The 18,997-nt window shown below is 46.1% G+C and overlaps 1 protein-coding gene across 1 annotated transcript in view; it reads right to left on the bottom strand.

Annotated features, from left to right (window-relative positions):
• The window catches only part of MGMT (O-6-methylguanine-DNA methyltransferase), a 227,555-nt gene that overhangs the window by 164,177 nt on the left and 44,381 nt on the right, over positions 1-18,997 (bottom strand). The window contains exon 2 of the mRNA XM_080911427.1: positions 5,091-5,227. Within this exon, the coding sequence (XP_080767553.1) occupies positions 5,091-5,215 (125 nt within the window). The 5' untranslated portion in view covers positions 5,216-5,227. The remainder of the gene's footprint in view (positions 1-5,090; positions 5,228-18,997) is intronic.

Below are 18,997 nucleotides of genomic sequence, written 5' to 3' on the forward strand. Positions count from 1 at the left end.
ACAAAGATGCATTTCCAAACCCAGGCTGCCTGAAAAGGTGGATAGATCAAAGTAAGACAGCTTCTATGTACCTATGTTATTTTATAGACTTGGCAAAGTAAGGGGTGAAGGGCACAAAATCAGACAATCTCAGTAACTGTGCTGTGAGCCATATCACTATGGTGATATCTCTACTCTTTCGATGCTGGAGGGAAAGAACTCTTAAAGGAAGCACTTTGTAGTTTGGACATAGCTAGACCTCCACACTCTTGCACTTTGGGTTATTATGAAGTAAAAAGGAGCTGCTTGAACACTGCACGGTGAGAATTCAAAGTTAATCTAATAGCTGATACAGTAACTGAGTGGCTAGAAGGTAAGCATCATTCACAGAATGGATAAATGGCTGGTGGGATGTCCCCATTCCATATCCCAAGATGCCATCATCCTAGACAGAATGGCAAGGACTTATAAGTCATGACAGCTCCTTTCTGGAACTTTCCAATGTACGTTTCTGGACTCTGGATTCAAGCTGGCCATGGGTAACAAAGAGCAGAAATAAAAATCACAGAAAAGGTTGGGGTGGGTCCTTCGCATGAATTCACAGAAGTTTGTACAGCGTCAGATCAACATTAAAAAAAATCAATGGCTACAACCAGCAGCAATAATTTAAAAGTTAACAAAAGTTTTAAGCTGATTTAGAATACTATCAAGAACAAAGTACCTAAAAATCAATTTTATCAAAGACACGTGAGGTCTCCATGCTGGAAACTACAAAACCCTGCTGAGGAAAATGAAAGAGAACCCAAGCAGATGCAGAGATAAATCACGACACAAATCGACAAGAGTCAATACCACGAAGCTGTTAGGCAGCCAAGAATGGAAACGGACACCTCTCAATCAGATCCCAACAAAGACCTGTGCAAAACCAGACACTCCAAATGGCAAGGTGATGTGCAACATTAGGAGACAGACCTGGGGCAGTGGGGAGGTGCAGGGGACCTGGGGGGGAGGATAAAAATACACTGAATGTGATATGTGTGTATAAAAGTTTGATAAATAGAAACATAATTATAAAAAGAACATACAAGATGCAGAAGGTAGGGATGTAGCCAGGTTGGGGGAGTGTTTACCTAGCATGCACAACACTTCCGGTTTGACAGCCATCTCCACAGAAACCAAGTGGGGTGGTTGTGCTCTCTAATCACAAAATTCAGAGGTGCAGATAGATCAGACGTTCAAGGTTACCCCAAGTTGCATGCCAAGCAGAGGTACATGAGATCCTTTCTCAACAGCAGCAAAACAGAAATAGGAGCACCAAGAGGTCAAAGACAGCAGCTAGAGACAAGCTCTGACTATTTCAGGCTGGGCATAGACTCCGGGGTCAAGTCATCCTAGGGCTGGGAACAAAGAAAGACCAGTGGAGGCAAGAGCAGCCCTAGAAGGGCACTGCCAAGAGCCAAGAGCAGCAAAGCGGTGAACAGAATAGGAGCTGTGCTTTCCCCAACATGGGATGGAACAGTTAGACAGCTACATAAAACTAAGTATGTATTTGAGAAAAATCAACTGTACCTCCATCATGGTCTTTTTCCCAAGACTCATGAAGGAAAAATCATGCTTCCGAGAGACATCACAGCAGAAGACACAGAGGAAGTTTCAACAAATATTTCAGGTTTTAGGGTAGGTATGATGGGGTTTGTGGCATATTTGGGGGCTTTTGTTTTTGTTTTGTGGTTGTGTTCTGAGGCTGTCTCTGTGTAGCCCTGGGTGGCCTTGCACATGGATTCCCCTTCCTCTGCCTCTTGAGGGTTGGGATTAAAGGTGCGTGCTACCACAACCAGCTACATATTTACTAAAGACATAAAAAAATGCCACATGTAAAAGGGAAAACTGATCAGATGACTTTTTTCAAAATTATACACTTCTCACCTAAAAAAATTTAGAAAACTCCAAATATAAGCAACTGGGGTAGGGGTCAGTGTAAGCCAAGCATGGTGGCACACACTTGTCGTGTGAGCACTCAGACAACTGAGGCAGAAGTGTGCCTGTGAATTCAAAGCCAGACTGGGCTCTAGAATAAGAGTCCTGTTCTCAAAGGGAGAAAGCCAGACAAAGGAACAGCTCATCTGCCTGGTGAAGGACTTGTATAAAACTCAGACCACAGTAAGATGATGCCTCCTACTCACTTGAATAGCCAAACTTCGAAAACTGACAGGACTGAGTGGGGGGACAAATGCTTTATATGTTTATATGCCGTTGAATCCAATAATTCCTTACCTTGGAATTCATTCAAGAAAAATGAAGACCGAGGTCTTTGCAAGGCTTGAGTGTGAACAATTAACTGTCCAGAGAGTTCTAGATCTTGTTTGGGATTCTCTGTATATGACAGTATGCCTTTATCAAGACTTCCTAAATGTTATGTCTGATATCTAAATATTGCTATGAATTTTTCTAACTGTAGCTTTTTAAGCTGACAAAATTTTAAAAAAATGGCTAATCCTGAGTAACCTAGGTTTGAAATGCCTCATCAAATCAGCGACACACATGCACGTGCTGCTGGCTGCCCTCCCTATCAGTTACTGGTTTGGCTGCTAACTACAATACCAAATCAAAACCTTAGGAATGTGGGATTTATTCTGACTCACAGTTCTGGGCACAGTTCTACACAGACCATGAAGGCAGAGAAGGTGTGGCTGGCAGCAAGGGCTTGACCTGGTCACACTGCATCCTCCACCAGGAAGCAGAGACTAGGTGAACACCGGTGTCTACCTCACTCTCCCCACTATATTCAATCCTGGACCTAGTCGGGGTATCATGCCACCCACATTCATGTAGGCCTTCCCACCTCACATAACCCAGTCTAGACAATACCTCACAGACATGCCCAGAGATTTGTTTCCATGAAGATTATAAACCCCACCAAACTGACAAGCAAGATGAACCATTGTACTCTTGAAATCCAACTTCCCATTGGTACTCGAAGGGATCCCTAATGTTGGAGTTATTCCACAGATACCCTTTCCCAATTCCTGGGCTAACAGAAGAGAAGGTACCAGCCATTCCTCTGAAGGGAGCCACAGTCCTTTCATTTCTCCCCTGAGGTAAGCCTGGCCTGCAGCTTCAGGCAGGGCCTCAGTGGGGTACTGAGAAAATGGTTAGGAGGAGATGGAATACCCCAACATGCGCCACTTGGCCTCCGCTCCCCACACACAAGTGCCCCTTCCTGAGGAAAGCCAGCTGCATCTCCACTACAGGGGAGCTCAGGGCTGTTTCCACAGTCAAATCTAACCCTAACTCACTTGACCTCTTTTCAAGATTTAAGGAAATGAAGTGTGTGTGTGTGTGTGTGTGTGTGTGTGTGTGTGTGAGGGGGTAGCCTGCATGACTGCAGGTGTCCTTGGAGGTCAGAGGTACTGGGACCCCTTGAGCTGGACTCAGAAGCAGTTGTGTGTCAGCTGACAGGAAGAACGGAACTCCAGTCCTTGGCAAGAGCAGTATGTGACCTTAACCACTGAGCCATCTCTACAGCCCCTTAAATGTATCTGAGAATGCCTGCATTTTACATTTTCTTCCCCAAATTTACAGTAAGGAGCGCCTTTACTGTTTCTCCAAATGCAAAAGGAGCCAACACATAATTTCTATGATTTACTGAGCTACTGAACATGCTAAGAGACAAAGTGACATTTTCCCTACAAATTATTTGGTGCCTGCGATTTTCTGAGCGCGGCGGCCAGCCGGTTCTCACAGAAACTGAGAGGAGCCTGTTCCTGCAGTTCAAAGGTTTGCTTATTTTTCAGTCTTGAAGTCTTAAAGACGATATTGATTGCAGCACACAGCTCTACAGGAGGAGCTGGCCGGGGAGAGCCGTGGTGGGATTTATTACCAAACAATACTCATTATGGCTGTCTCTGACAGGGGTCCATTAAAATCAATGTTTATGTTTCTTATGTATTTTCTTTATCTAATGTTCTTGGCATTGTGTTTATTAGCCAGTTAAGATAAACACTCGGCCCAGGAGTTCGTGCTTTTTCTTGTTTTTCTTCTTCCATTCTTTCTTTCATTCATTCTCTCTTTTCCCTACTTTTCTCAGAAATAACAAGAGCTGCCATTTTAACAATACCACTCACAGTCAGCGAACAGAGGATGCTCAGCACTACATTTTAGAGAGAGACGCTCAGGAGCGCTTCCAATTTGTTTTGTTTATTTTTGTTTGTTTTTTTTTTTTTGTTTTGTTTTTACAAGTAGAAACATACGGTAAGGACCACGTAAAGAGGAACAGATGTCCTCCCAGACACTGTGTTCTGAAGTCACACTGTAGAGACTCTTTCCACACCTTAGCAATAATCACTCCCAGCCTAGTGCCACCTCCAGGAAGCAGCAGATTGGCCTGACAGAGACAGCATCTAGAGGAGCAGTGGGAGAGCCAAACGTTACACCCCACCAGGCTTGATTTCAAACCTTTGAGGTAAGTCACTCGTCTGAGAGTCTGTCCATCCCTGTAATTCAAGTGTTCAAGAATCAAAATGCTTGATGTGGGTGAGGAAGATGGCTCAGTCACCAACACGAGGATCTAGGTTTAGCCGCACAAATCCATGTGAAAAGTCGACACTGTGGCGCGACCAGTGATGGACAGTAAAGACAGGCAAACCCTTGAGGCTATCTAGCTCAGCTGGCTAACCTAGCCTAATGGGTAGTTCCAAGCCCATGAGAGACCCTGTCTCAAAAACAAAGGTGAAAAGCACCAGAGGCTGCCACATGCACACAGACACGAGTACCCACAGGGACACACTTAAATACAGGTGCCTGTGCACACACACACACACACACACAATGCTTGGTGCTTATGGGATTCAATGCCTCTGCAAAAGGATGAATGAATCAAATGTCTGGAAGCTCCCATCAGAGTCATTTCCCTAGAGCTTATGAGCTATTCCAGATTACTGGGTAATGTATGAGCTGCCAAAGAACACCACAACTCACGGACATATTCTGAGATGCTGAGGTTTGTGGTTGGTGGCACCAGGCTCTGCACTGCCTCGTGTCCTGTGGAGGGGACCCGGGGCTCTTCCATGCACACCACACATACGGTGCCCATGCTTACTGTTCACACTCACTCAGTGCTTGGAGTCTTCCCCCTGAGAAACCGGATCCTGTGCAGGCCTCGCTCACAGCCAGACAGCTCCATCTTCCCCAAAGGGCTGTCCAACACCGTGTATTTCATTTTGCAGGTCTCAGCCATTCTGCCAAGTTCCTAGAGAGAAGCAATTTTTAAGTTGAGTAAGAAAGTGTGTTTGGAAGCGCTTGGTCATTTATAAAGCACACCAGAAACCACAGTTACTTAGCACACAGGGTGTACACCAAAGCTTCCCCTCCTGCTGGGATTTAATCTTAAGGTGCTTTTACAATACAGCCACTTTCCACAAAAACCTGGCTCACCCAACTAGTGCTCCCTTCCTTTGTCCCCTAGAATTATAATGCCTCCATTTTTTTCCCTGCTGTCTTTAACTAAAGCCAACTTGGAGGAGGCTGAACGAGTATAAAATCTTTTTAAACTACCTAAGTTTAAAAAGGATAAGATGACTGGTGGAAACTGTTCCGTATTTTAAATAAAGTACATTTGAAAGTGATGCATGGGGCTGGGGCATAGCAGGAGGGGGTGGACCACTTGTAGGGCCTGTGCCAGGTCTAGTTTCATCTCCGTGACAGATTTTGTTTAAAGACATGGGGACAAGTAAGAAATGCATCACAGAAAATGAAAGGGTGAGATTGGCCCAGTGGGGACAGAGAACACCCAAGTCGGCAGAGGGATGGAAATGAAGGGTGCTGGGGACAGCCAGTAAAGTTGACTTCAATGGGAGCTTCAAATGTCAAAGAGCTAAAAGCAAAGACGCACAATGGGTATTTCTGTATTCCCTTAGGCTCCTCTTCCTTCTCTGACTCCAGGGAAAAAGAGGACTCTTATTCCCTTCCTATCTACAAGTGATTCCCAGAATCCTCCTGGGGCCCCACAATGACCTCTAATTACCTTACCTAGACACCACCCTCCCTGAAGGACCTCCTTTTCACGGGTTATTCCAGAATGTATTATGTCACAATCATGTCCTAGAATCCCCTCCCAGGTCTTACCCTCGTGCACCTGAACTTCTCAAATCCTGGATCCTGGTATCTTTAGCTCCTTAGTCACATTTCATCTGGGCACCTCTTAGTGAGTGACACAGTCCTCACCTGGGTTCATACAGAATATGCAGAACAGTCACACCCTCCTTTCATCACTTACAGTCTTCAACTGCTTGTCTTCTGCTGATGAGCTGTGACAGAGACAGGGAGGCCTCTAAGACAACCATACTTATTCTCTGTCCCCAAAGCAAGAGGTCTGTTGATCCCTCTGAAGCCCACACACCACACTGCAGCAGCCCCAGTCTACGGGCCGTCCTCATAAGCAGTTTCGCTTTGCATCCTCTCCAGTCTCCGTCTGTGTTGCTCCATGCTACCTGGGAAGCCCTATGCTCTCATGCTTCTGGGCTATGCAATGTTCCATACTATCTACATATTTCTAGAACAACCCATTGCCTCCTTCCCCTCTCTCCTTCAGCCTGGCGTGGGTCGACGAAACACTTCCCAAATAATACAATATGTTCCCAGATAATACTCAAGTCTTAGCATTATACCGCAAAGCTTTCCTGCAGAGCACTCCACTTCCTACATAAACAAGCAAGAATTTGAAAGGGGTCTCCTTCAATGCCTCAGGCTATGAGCCTGCTAGGAGATCTCAGCCTCCAGGCCACTTGTCACAGCTTACAAAGGCTCCCCTGTCCACGGACAATTTCTTTAAACCCCACTTTTGGAACAGCTCACAGACTGCAGGGTAAATACCAAACTCTCAGAGCACTGACTGCAGGGTCAGGTTGATAGCTGATGAAACAAGCTATCCTGCACGTGAGGACTCGGGCTTGCCTTATTGGAGGCTGCTATCTGGATACAAGGCCATACAACTTTTATAATCAATATCCCCGTCAAACCCAAACACACAGGGTCCAAATTTCTGGATGCAAAACTGGAAATACCCAGAGATGTGCACTCCTGATAATCAGATCCTAGGAGCCACGGTGACTCCAACAGTGTTTTTTATAAGTGTGTCTCTGTCTGGGTACGTATACATTTGTGCAGTGCCCATGAAGGCCAAAAGACAGTGTGAGATTCCCTTGAGCTAGAACAACAGGTGCTTTTGAGCCACTAGTATAGATGCTAAAACCAGAACTAGAGTCTGCTGGAAGGGCTGCAAGTGCTTTTAGCCACTGAGCCACTTCTTTAGCCCCCAATGGCCCACTTGTTTGAATGTCCGCTGACAGCAGCGGCCACAGGAAACCTGTACACACTCCACCCTGCAGTTCTCTGAGGATGTTGGTCCTAGGCACAGTATCTAGGTTGGGTCACCTATGCGGGGTATCCATGGGGCCCGTCTAGGACCCAGTTGGGATTATGTCTCTTCACTTGGCAGCAGAACCCTGAGTGTGGCTCCTGTACCTACATTCCCTACATCATTGCTGTGGCATCCACCAAAAGCCACAAGAGAGCCTGACATTAATTGGTGGCAGAAAAAGAATCGATTTTCCACGGCTATTTGGAGACCTCTGAAAAATGAAGTGAATTCTTTTCATCTCCCTTTAACATGAAGGGCGTTTAAATAACAATGTTCTGAATTAAGCAGCTGGCGCCAGAGGCCAGTTCCCACCAAGGTACTGAGAGCCAGAGACCCACAGGCAGCAGCTCCCTTTCCTTCTCTGCTTGACTACACCAGGCCTTCCAGAACTGTCTCTGCTGCTACACTGCACCTTTCCCTAAGTGCTTCCATGTGATTCTCAGAGGCCCCAGGCCAACCAGCAGTCAGGGGATAGAAAGTAGATGACCTACTGGTGTGACAAGTAAAGAAACAGACCTCTGGGCCTGCCAAAGCCAATGGGGAACACAAAGGCCCCGTGCGGCCCTCCCAGCCAGCCAAAGGGTAGGAAGGAAGCATCAGATGAGGCAGCACTGGTCCCCAAATCCTATGTCCTCTTCAGCAAGAGGCATGGAGACCCCCACAAAAGAGCAAACCATGCATCATGTCACCTGATCCTAAAACTGACCCTGGGAGGCTGGGAGGGAATGAGATTAGCTGGCCAAGTGTGGAAGTCCAGAAGGACCACAGTAAGGGGTAGGCCCACCCACGGTGCCCACCAGACCAGGAGCCTCCCAGGAGAGTTGTGAGTCATCAGTTAGCAAAAGTCAATTGGCCATGTGGCTTCATCCTTCTGACTGACAGGAGGGCTTGGAGAGACTAATATCAAACAGACATGTCATTCAGACATTCAAACGTCATTGCAAAGCCACCTACTACTGCCTGACCTTCAGGCCACTGAATGGAAGACATGAGTCTTTAGGTCTGAACCTAAGTTTCTGTGCAGCCAGTGACATGTACCCAACCAGAGGAGAATCCTGCTCTGGGATGACAACAGTGGCCATTTGTCTTAACTGGGTTACTATTGCTGTGATGAAACACCATGTCCAAAGCAACTTAGGGAGGAAAGGGCTTACTTTGCTCATGGTTCCATATCAAAAGCATCATTATCAAAAGCAGTGTAGGTCAGAACTCAGGCAAGGCAGGTACTTGGGAGATAGGAGCTGATGCAGAAGCCATGGAAGAGCGCCGCTTACTGGCTTGCTCAGCCTGCTTTCTTATAGAACTCAGGACCATCAGTCCAGGGGTGGCCCCACCCACAACGGGCTCTTCGCCCATAAATCCCTAATTAAGAAAATGCCTTACAGGCTTGCTTACAACCAGATCTCATAGAGACTGTTTCTCAGTTGAGGATCCTTCTTCTCTGATGATTTTAGTTCGAGTCGAGTTTACACAAAAACAATCAGTACACCATCCTAGCTTTATTTGTATCACGGTGGTAACATAGTGTGACAAGAAACAATTTTAGGGGGGAAGGGACTTATTTGGAATACAATCCAGGTTAAAGCCCATCATTTCATGGAAATAAGGCAGGAACTGAGCAGCTAGTTATATTTAATCAAGAGGAGAAAGAGAAAGAAGGCATGAGTGTCTGCTGTTTAACTCACTTAGTCACATAAGTGCAGGGCCCCAAACTAGAGAATGGTGCCGCCCACAGTGGGCTGAGTTTTCTCACACCCATTAACAATCAATACAGTCCTCCATAGACACATCTATGGGTCAGTCTGATCTAAACAATCCCTCACTGTGACTTCTTTCCAAGGTGTCTATAGGTTGTGTAAAGTTAACAATGAAACCATCACAGTGGTTTTCAGAAGAGGCTGCTATATTCATAGCTACCCTCTGCTGTATCCAGCTCCAGTCCTGAGCTTTGGAGGTTTGGGTTGTGTGATGTGATGTAAGGTGTATCCAACAACACTGTTCTGTGTGACACTCTGCTGGGTAAGAATATTCTAACACCCAGGGCCTTGGAAGTTGGGCACTGGGACAGACTAAACCCTTGTAGCATATCCCAAAAGCAGCCAAGGCCTACATTTGTTAAAGGACCACATCAAAAGGAGCCTAGCATCTAAACTTAGCAGGCTGCAGGCAGCAAGTCAGAGCATAGACACTAACGTGCCTGCACAACACAATCAATACATGGAGGACAGCTGAGAAACTTCTTTCCTGGTCTGCAAACCAAGCTCTCTAGAGTCAAACTGGCACCATCTACATTTAGAAATCACACTTAAAATTTTCTTCCCCAAACATCACACGGGTGCCACTACAAAGTGAATGTGAGCAAATCAGTGAAGAGCCTGCTTCTTCCTCTCACAGAAGAATCCAGGAGAAATAAAATCAGCATAAGTGTGTGCATGTGCTACGAGCACATGTGTGCACTTTAACTAGGAACTAGTACCTGATCGCAGAACCCAGACCAGAAGGGCATCTTGATGGAAGCTCTCCAGTACACACTGTCTATTTCCTTAGATGGTTACCCAAAAGGTTCTGCACCTGATCACACCCCTGGAGGACACAGAGGTTCTGTGTCGAGCTGCCCCATGAATTCAGACACGGTGAGACTACAGAGTCATGAACATGAACTAAGTGTTCTCTGTCTTCTACTTAGTTACTCGAGTAGAATAGGCTTTTCCAAACACAAGGAAAGTGGAAAAAACAAAGACAGGATATTTCTGTACCCATGGCTGTCCTGGAACTCACTGTGTAGAGGAGGCTGACCTTGAACTCACAGAGATCCACCTGCCCCTGCCTCCAAAGATGTGTGCCACTACACATAGCTGGAAAAAATCACATTTTAATGGTAAAATAGCAGAGTTGCTTCAGGCAGCCTCAGACCCAATTTCTGGATGCTGTAAATCAACTCTCTCTGCTTAGCCTGTCACCTTCAAAAAATGATGGGGACGGAGACCTCCAGCCCATAAGGCTGTCTTGTCTAGCTGTGATGGGAGAGGATGCATCTAACCCTACAGACTTAATATGCCAGGGCGGGGGAATATGGAGAAGGTGCCCTCTCAGAAGAAAGAGGGGGGACTCTGTGAGAGGAGCTGGGAAGGGGAGTCAGCATTTTGGATGTAAATAAATTAATTTTTTAAATGATAATACCGAATACATAAAACAAAACTGGTATGACCTATAACCCGATTTAAAAATGTAAAAACTATAAACTAGAAATTAAACAAGGAGAAAAAAAATGATGGGGAAAGTTCTGTTCTCAGGTCCTGTGTGTTAAAATGATTTCCTGAAACCAGAGGCTGAAACCCACCTTCACTATTCATTAAACAAAACCTTTCCCCACCCCACTGCCAGCCGATGGCCCAACCAACATAGGCAAAGAGGAAGCCAGAGTCCAAAGACCAGTGAAACTCAGACCTCCAGCAAGAAACTCCGAACGCAGGGAGGAACTCTGTATCTAAAGGCTGCTGAGTAACAGGCTGCCAGTACTGCCCTCCCCCAGCCTCCCCAGGCAGTGAGGCATACTCTACCAAGGACTTTCTACAGCACCCCAAGCTGTCATGTAAGAGCAGCCCAGCCAAAGTCAGCCAGGTGCCCCTCCTCCCAGTACCCTGGGCTGTGGAGCCACAAAGCAGCAAGGCTGTGGGACTGAGTTCCTCCAAAGACATTGGACCTCTGGACTCAGAAATCTCCGCTTTGAACCTTGGTGATGCTAGGCTTCCTACAACACACCCGGAAGGATGACTGACAGCCAACCACGAGTTAGCCTTTGAAACTCGACTGATCTGTCTTCGCTACACTCCAGGCTCAAAAGGCTCAGCAGCAGCCTCAGCTTGTGCTCTCCTCACCTAGCAGGGCCTGAAAGACACCTGGGCATGGGGAGATTGATGTTTCCACTCTCTCCAAAGCACAGGCAGGTCTGAGGGCTCCCAAGACTAAACAGTCTGTGCATGGTAAGGAGCCCTGCCACAGGCACTCCACCCCAGCCCTAGCACCACGCACCCGGAGCTCAGACACTCCTGGTTCCAAGATGCTATCTAAAATCCTACTCAACAAGTCCTCCTCAACTCCTCCCTCATGGTCCTCCCAAGCTAGCAGGACGGCAGTGCTTTAAAATGAAATGTCCCTTTTCCTGGGGTGAAAGAACAAACCAGAAGGACGAAATCCACACCCTGACAGCTCGGGATAGAATCAGACTCCACAGGGGAGAGCATCCAAACCATACGAGACCTGAGAAGCCTTGTCTCCCCAGGCACCCGGCCAGGACGAGCACAGAGATCCACAAAGGAACTCAGGAACAGCTTTGCACAAAGCCCAAGACACCCAAATCCCAAAGCATTCCCGCGCCTCGTTTTAACACTCTGAATTTCCGTCCTGATCAAGAATGGCTCACTTTCAGTTTGCTGTGAAAATGAGGAAATACCCAGGTTTCCTTCATGTTAAATTACTCTTCCTAGAGCCTGCTAAGCTTAGCCCCCACGATAACATGAAGCATCTCGTGGGAAGGACAGGAGGCTCCCTGGCTGGTTGGTCTGCTGGGATAGTGTGCACCCAGGGTCACTCCCGTGTGGCCGCACGTTTCTTGCTGCCAACAGCACATTCCTTGTGGGCTGGAAAACTTCTAGCACTTCAGGTCCCACTAACGACAGAGCTGCGTGTGACAGGCTGTCAGGAGGAAAAGGGGTGGCAGGCTTGCTCTCAACATGAAGTGTCAGCTCTTACGGTTGCCATGACTCGGAGAGCTTCAGCTTAAATGTGTCACAGCACAAAGTTCCCATCCTGCAGAGCTTTGCCAGCCAGGAAGCTAATGACTGCTTAGGAAATATGGGAGGGGGGAGGGGCAAGTGAGGTCTGAAGGAGATATGACCTTTCCCAATTAGGAAGATACCAAAGCTGGGGAGTCCTGTCCCACTGAGGGAGGAGGAGTCTCTGCCTCCTCATCACTAGGAAATCCTGATTTGAGTCAGGACATGGAGAACACGCTCTCTACCCTCTGGTGGGCAGCAAGGCTGGCTAAAATCAGCCATGCCTAGGAGTTATGACAAGCCTGGCTGCTTCCATGTGTGCAGGTAGGTTCTATAAACAACATGGGACTCTGAGTCAGGTGACTCACCACTGGAGTCAGCTAGAACTGGGGATCCACTAGAATACATATCCCATGCTCAATAGCCAAACCCGCTGGCATGGGCCCCTGGGAACAGTGACAATGTTTAGACTACTTTCAGAGCAAGTAGCCACCACAGCCTTCACTGGTCAATCTCCAGCAATGTGCCAAGATGGCAGATGCCTACGGTACATAGGACACAGTTTTGGGAAGCCCTGTAGATACTTTCTCCTGCCTGGTATGGGGGTACTAGAAATCACCTGGCAACCTTCCTCTTCCTCTCCCTTCTGTAGCCTCTGCAAGATGCCCACTCCCCAGCACCCCTAGGTTCTATAAAACCATTAAGTACTTGAAGGCCATGAAGACCCAACCAAACTTGGTGTGTTATCTGGAGCCATACCGACAGGGACTTGCCCTCTTCCACTGTGTTTAGATGATTCTTATACCACTTAGCCATGCCTTCCCTAGACTCTAGGTAAGGAGCTCACCCACAACCTAGGAATATCCAGGGTACACGGTACTGTGAGTATCGAGTCCAAAGGCCTCAGTTCAGCACACAAGCTGGCCTATATATGAGCAGTCCAAGCCACTAGCTAGCTCCTTTCTCTCCAGGCCTATCAAAGCCACTTAGGTCATAGAGTCCTGTGGCAGGCTTCTCTTACATACCCCAGTTCTCAAAAATGGCTAACCGGAAGGCATCTCCTACCTTTCTTTCTCCCCCACTAATGGTGAGTGGATACCATGCTAATCATCAACAAAATCACTAAACCTTCCTGAATTTTCTCCATACCTGGTGGAAAGAGCTGATGTTCCCTGGTGCAAAGCCACTGAATGTCATCCATGACCCTAGTAATTGAGCCAGGAAAATTAGTAGAATTAAGTCCCCTTTTCCCTTAAAAACTAAGTTCTCAATGGTTCTATAGTAGAGGATTCTGGGGGTAGAATCTGCCATCATTTATGACTTGGATTCCTAACTGGAAGAGACTGATTTCTAGACATCCTCAGTGGCTGTGACCACAAAGGCCTTGACAGGCCCACCTCACTCTGAGAGACAGCCACCCTGCCTGCCCTAAGTCCACCCTGCTTCGGAAATGCACTCGCTGCCAAGCGATTAACCCAGAGCGCCAGTCACACAGCCAGGGATTTTATATTCTAAATTGGTTACATTATACCCAGAGCCTGTCAGTGGTTTGAGAACTTGAACATATAATTCCATACCTTTTGCTCTTTAAACAATAATTCAGTCTAATCCTGCCACCAAAGCCAAGATTTCCACACTGAAAGTGCACTTTCTGTTTGATTAAACACTAATAAATGCAAGAATAAAACCCCAGTCTTTTATCTTACAGTAAATTCTTCAAAGACCATACACTCTAACAATTAATTTCTTCTCTAGAGAAAGAGACAGGTCCTTCCTCTCTCAGACAACTCCACAGTCTAAAATCTTAATTATAACCGTTAAATGCAATTTATTATAGTTCAGCGTTTACAGAAAAATGACATCATAGCATGGGTTCTTGGGTTGCTGAAGTGACCCGTCAGTTAACAGGCCTCTGGTGAGGTACTCTAGACAATCCTTGGTGGGCAGAAAGAACTACCATAGACCTTCTCACTGCTGAGAAACCTGTGGACAGTGTTAACCCTCACCAAAGTATGAGGCACCACCATACAAACAGATCTATATACAAAGAGGCACATACAAATAACTAGTAGTTTTCCACATGTATTTAATATTTTAAATTTTGCTAAGAATTTTTGGGTTTCATCCATAAAATAAAATGCATTTAGGAGAAAATGCTGTAAGAGAAAGGAGCTACATGTCACAGGACAAAAAAGGATTGGGTTTCCACCATCACAGAATATGGAGCCAGAACATGGACACTAATACAAGACCACATGCAACTTACATGTTGTCAACACTGACAGGAGCAGCCAGGGTGGCCTGTCACAAACCCACCCACAGCCATCAAGAGAGTGCCCTTCTATTGGGTTCCCCCAGTTAAGATCACAGAGAGGTTAGATATCTCCCAAAACAACAGGCAATAAATAAGAGTTCCAGTAGCACACATCAGCTACAACTGTCTCGGAGTCTTATTCTCTCTACAGGAGACAAAGACATAATCCATCCTGCTTGGAGCCTGGAAAACTCAAAGGAAGATTTCACCCAATGAACAGACCTCACCTGTATGGAAAATGCATTTACCAAGAGTAACAGTGGATATCTAGACATGGGCAGAAACAAGACTAAGCCAGGCCTCAGATTTTGAGCTCAGTATAGCCTGTCGGATCATCTTGAGCATATATAGTATATTCCCTCCTGTAACGAGGATACTGTGTGGAGCAAAGAGGAAAGAATGAGAAGGCATCCAGAAGCTCTCCTCATGGACTAACCAATCATCCGAAAGTAGTTCCTTACACATGGTCTCATCAAAGGTCAGCTTAAGCCATGGGAAGGGTAAACTGAGATAGAGCAATTTCAAAAGCAGCCAAATGAGCACAGCAAGCACTAAGGAACAAGCAGCAAGACAAAGAGTAGACACCATACAGAAGACACAACCTTTGGAAAGACTATAAGGCAGGAAACTGGTTCTTCAGGACGCTTGACACATTCACCATTGCTGGACAAAAGCTAAGAGAGCCCTCTTAGCTGACAATAAAGTAATGCCAACAGGTAAAGAAAACACATGCTAAATCTGGTGCCTGCCTCTCAGTAATATAACACCCCCCATAGCAGAGAGCAGTAGAGACACATCCTACCTGAGCTCCCAAATGAGTCACCCCAAAGCTCCCTAGGTGACACTGCCTATGAACTCAGTGCAGGGGGCTCCTCCCTCTTCAGCCACACAATGGTGTTCCCTTCCTGATGCTCACATCTGGAGTGTGCATCTCCTCAGATCTGAGCGCTTACTTAACAGATCCTCATTTATCTCCTCCAACATACCATCAGTCTCTTGGGGAAGCCCTTCTACATTCCTAATGCCAACACTCACCAACTGATACTCAATTGGAATGTTTTTAAGCTCTCGAAGGTCTCTGTGTATCCCTGGTAGCTTCTTTCATTTCTGCTGAGTGCATAAATTGTTAGTAACATCTCAGATGACCAGTGAGCTTCTGGGTGAGTTTCCAAAAGAAAGATGACAACCAACACTCAGAAGGTTGCATCTACAATCTCACTGTAAAGATCTGAAACAGTGAAAGGGTTCTGGACTGTTTCTATGCACTGGAGCTTTTGATTAAAATCAATATAATGGAAGTTGAATGTTGTAGTAGTTGCTTTTCTCAGAAGCAACCTAAGAGAAGTTTATTCTGACTCTCTGTTTGAGACAGCCAAGAGATCATGGAAGTGGGACTTGTAGGTGGGGTAGGGGACACAGCTAAACCTTAGGTGGCCTTCCTCAAGAGCTATCCACCTTGTTTTCTGAAACAAGGGCTGTTGATGGCCTGGCATTCCCCATGCTAGGTTGGCTGCCCAGTGATCCACAGAGATGCAGCTGCCCCACCTCTGTAGCACTGGTGTTACAAACATGCACCAACATACCTGGCAATTTTACATGGGTTCAAAGTCAGTGATCATACTGCACAGCCAGCACATTTGAGACTGGGTCTCTCCCCCAGTCCCTGTCTCACTCTTTCTGCTAACTATGGATCTCTAAGAAGTACAGGCATTCAAATGCTCTTGACTTGGAAGTCAACCTAGCAGCCCAGCATCTGTTCTTATGGGGTGATCGGTCAGGCACAGGTCCACCCATGTGCACTGTATTTTCACCCTGTGTGCTCACACCACACACTGGACAGCAGCATCTGGTGGTAATGTTCAAAAAAATCACAATCATGTTTTCTGGTTTTTCACGACAGAGTTTCTCTGTGTAGCCCTGTCTGTCCTAGAACTCACTATGTAGACCAGGCTGGCCTCACACTCACAGAAATCTGCCTGCCTTTGTCTCCTGAGCACTGGAATTAAAGATTCCACTGCCCAGCAAAGAGCAACAGTCTTGAAATCATCCCCGTCATCTGTGGCTTGCTGTTGCTAAAAGGATGTGCATATCCTTTTATGTCTGTCTAGGGGATGAGCACAATCTCATACTCACTGATTTTCCCACAAGTGAGTGGCTTCACAACTCACTTATCAAGATATTATACAGGGTTTGGGTCCGGGAGTTCTAAATAGTTGACCTAGAGGAAGGAGCACTGCTCTACAGCCAGCTATGAACCCCCTCCTACTTAGAGCAGCACAGATGGAATCTGCAACATGGTACCTCTCTGCTCTAAATTATACGTGTGAGGGTGCCCAGAGTGGTCACACTCATGAATGCTCCTCCTGAAAGAGGCTTTGGCATGCAGCAGAGCAACAGTTTTGAACGACACACCTGCCCTACCTATGTGTTCTCAAAGACCTCATGGGTCTTTGGCCATTCTTCCTGAATCCCTTCTGTAATTCTGTCCTGAACTATCCTATCTGTCCCTCAGCTATTACAGGAAGCCAAAAGACAGAGAGGAGCTGATCCCAGCCCTTTCTCGAGCTTTGTTAGACTGCTTAAGTACAAGTCAGAGTAGAGAGCTGAACGGACCCAGGAGAGTTTGTGCATCTAGCTCCCGTTGAGTTGGATGGGTCCACTGTGTGTGCCCTTTAAACAAAATCCCAGGGAATGAAGCTTCTAATCTCCCAACCTCCTTCTCCAGCTTCTGGAGAGAGGCAGTCCAGGATCAAAGATCTGCAAACTTGGAGCCTATTGAGGGTTTACTTTCCATTCTTGTTCTTTCTCAGCATACCCTCACATATGAGAAGGACATCTTCTTTAGAGACTCTCACTTATGCACTAACACCATTCCTGAGGGCAAAATTTGTGACCCATCACCCCCCTAAAGACCCCATAGCAAATCTGTCACCTTAGATGTTCCCTTGTAACATGTGAACCCAGGGAGACTCCAACCCTCAGACTGACATACACGCTGTCAGCAAACAGGATGGAGCTACCAGATTAGATGACAGGGGATTTTAGGTCTTTAAATGAAACAAAAAATGTTTAATGCAGAAAAATCACTGTCTTATTTAAAGTTATTTGGTTTGAGATATTTGCTATTTATGTGGGAAAGGAAGATATACATAAAACCACATCCTTATGCAGAATCTACGTAGTAATAAAAACAGAGACCAACCTGTAACTGATTTATTGGCAAATGACGCAATGACTAAAGTATTGTGCAAATATTTTTTCTTGGAAATAGGGATTATTACAAAATTATCTGTAAGCTATACCCCGTCTTGGGTCACGTAATTGAGTAATGTAATTACCTCTGCCTCACACTAACCTGTCCTCACTATCATAAAGGAAAACCCAATAGTATGTTTCAAAAACTAACAAAAACGTATAACTTTTAGGCATTATGGCAAAATCCAACAATATTTCTATCTCTACAAAGATATAAACCCATTCTTCAGACAAGATTCACTGAGAGAAAACCTCACAGACTTGCGGTGCTAATTTCAAAGATAACGGATGAGAAGATTTCAGACTTCAGTGGTAAAAGGGGTTGTGTCTGCCTGCTTCTTTAAGCCACTACTCTGCATTCCCCCACGACTGTTCAGGGGACCAGGCACATCAGCTGCAGCAAGGCAAAGGCCTGGAGGAGGCAGAACAGGCCTCCTCCTTATCTAGGGAGAGAAGGCAATGGAAGTTCATGTGATATTCAGCAGGCTGACACTGTCATTTGAGGATACCTTCACAAAGTGGAGGTTTCAACCTCCATTGTCTTCATATACTGAACCCAAGGCCAGGATACCTTAGAGAAATAGCTACTGAGGGTTCTGTCCCCAGTGTCCTTTTGGGGACCTCTGACCTAACAGAGTCCCAGTGTCTTCTAGGAGATGACTCTGTCCGAGAGACTTCGATGGTACCTGACTGGTGCTAAGTATCATGTCCATTAGATACAACTTCCTAGACTTCAAAATAGGAAATACAAATTTTATTGTGAAAAAAATCAGAATACACACACACACACACACACACACACACACACACACACATACACCATGTTAACTATTTTGTGCATACACTAATTCAGGAGTATTAAACAAACTCAACACATATGGTCATCACCTCTGTCCATGTCCCAAACTTGTTCATTATCTCTAGGAGATGTCAGATCTTCTTGACACAAGGCAGCCCCGAACCCTGGGAACCACCATCCCAACTCTCTGACTCTGCATGCCCTGGGAGCCTCAAGGAAGAGGACTCTTATATCGAACACATGCCCCTTCATGTCTGGCTTTCTCACTGAGCAGGTTATCTCCAAGGTCCACCCACACTGTAATGTCTGACTCTAATATTTAAGGCTGAAGACCATCCCCCCACATAAACATGGCACACTTGGGTTAGCTACCAACGAAGGGTGGGTGCTTTTGCCTTGGAAAATTCTTTGGGTGTGGATAGGACTGTGGGGAATGAACACTTGTTGTACATGATTCT

Source organism: Micromys minutus, assembly GCF_963924665.1.
Source record: "Micromys minutus genome assembly, chromosome: 2".
Classification (NCBI taxonomy): Eukaryota; Metazoa; Chordata; class Mammalia; order Rodentia; family Muridae; genus Micromys; species Micromys minutus.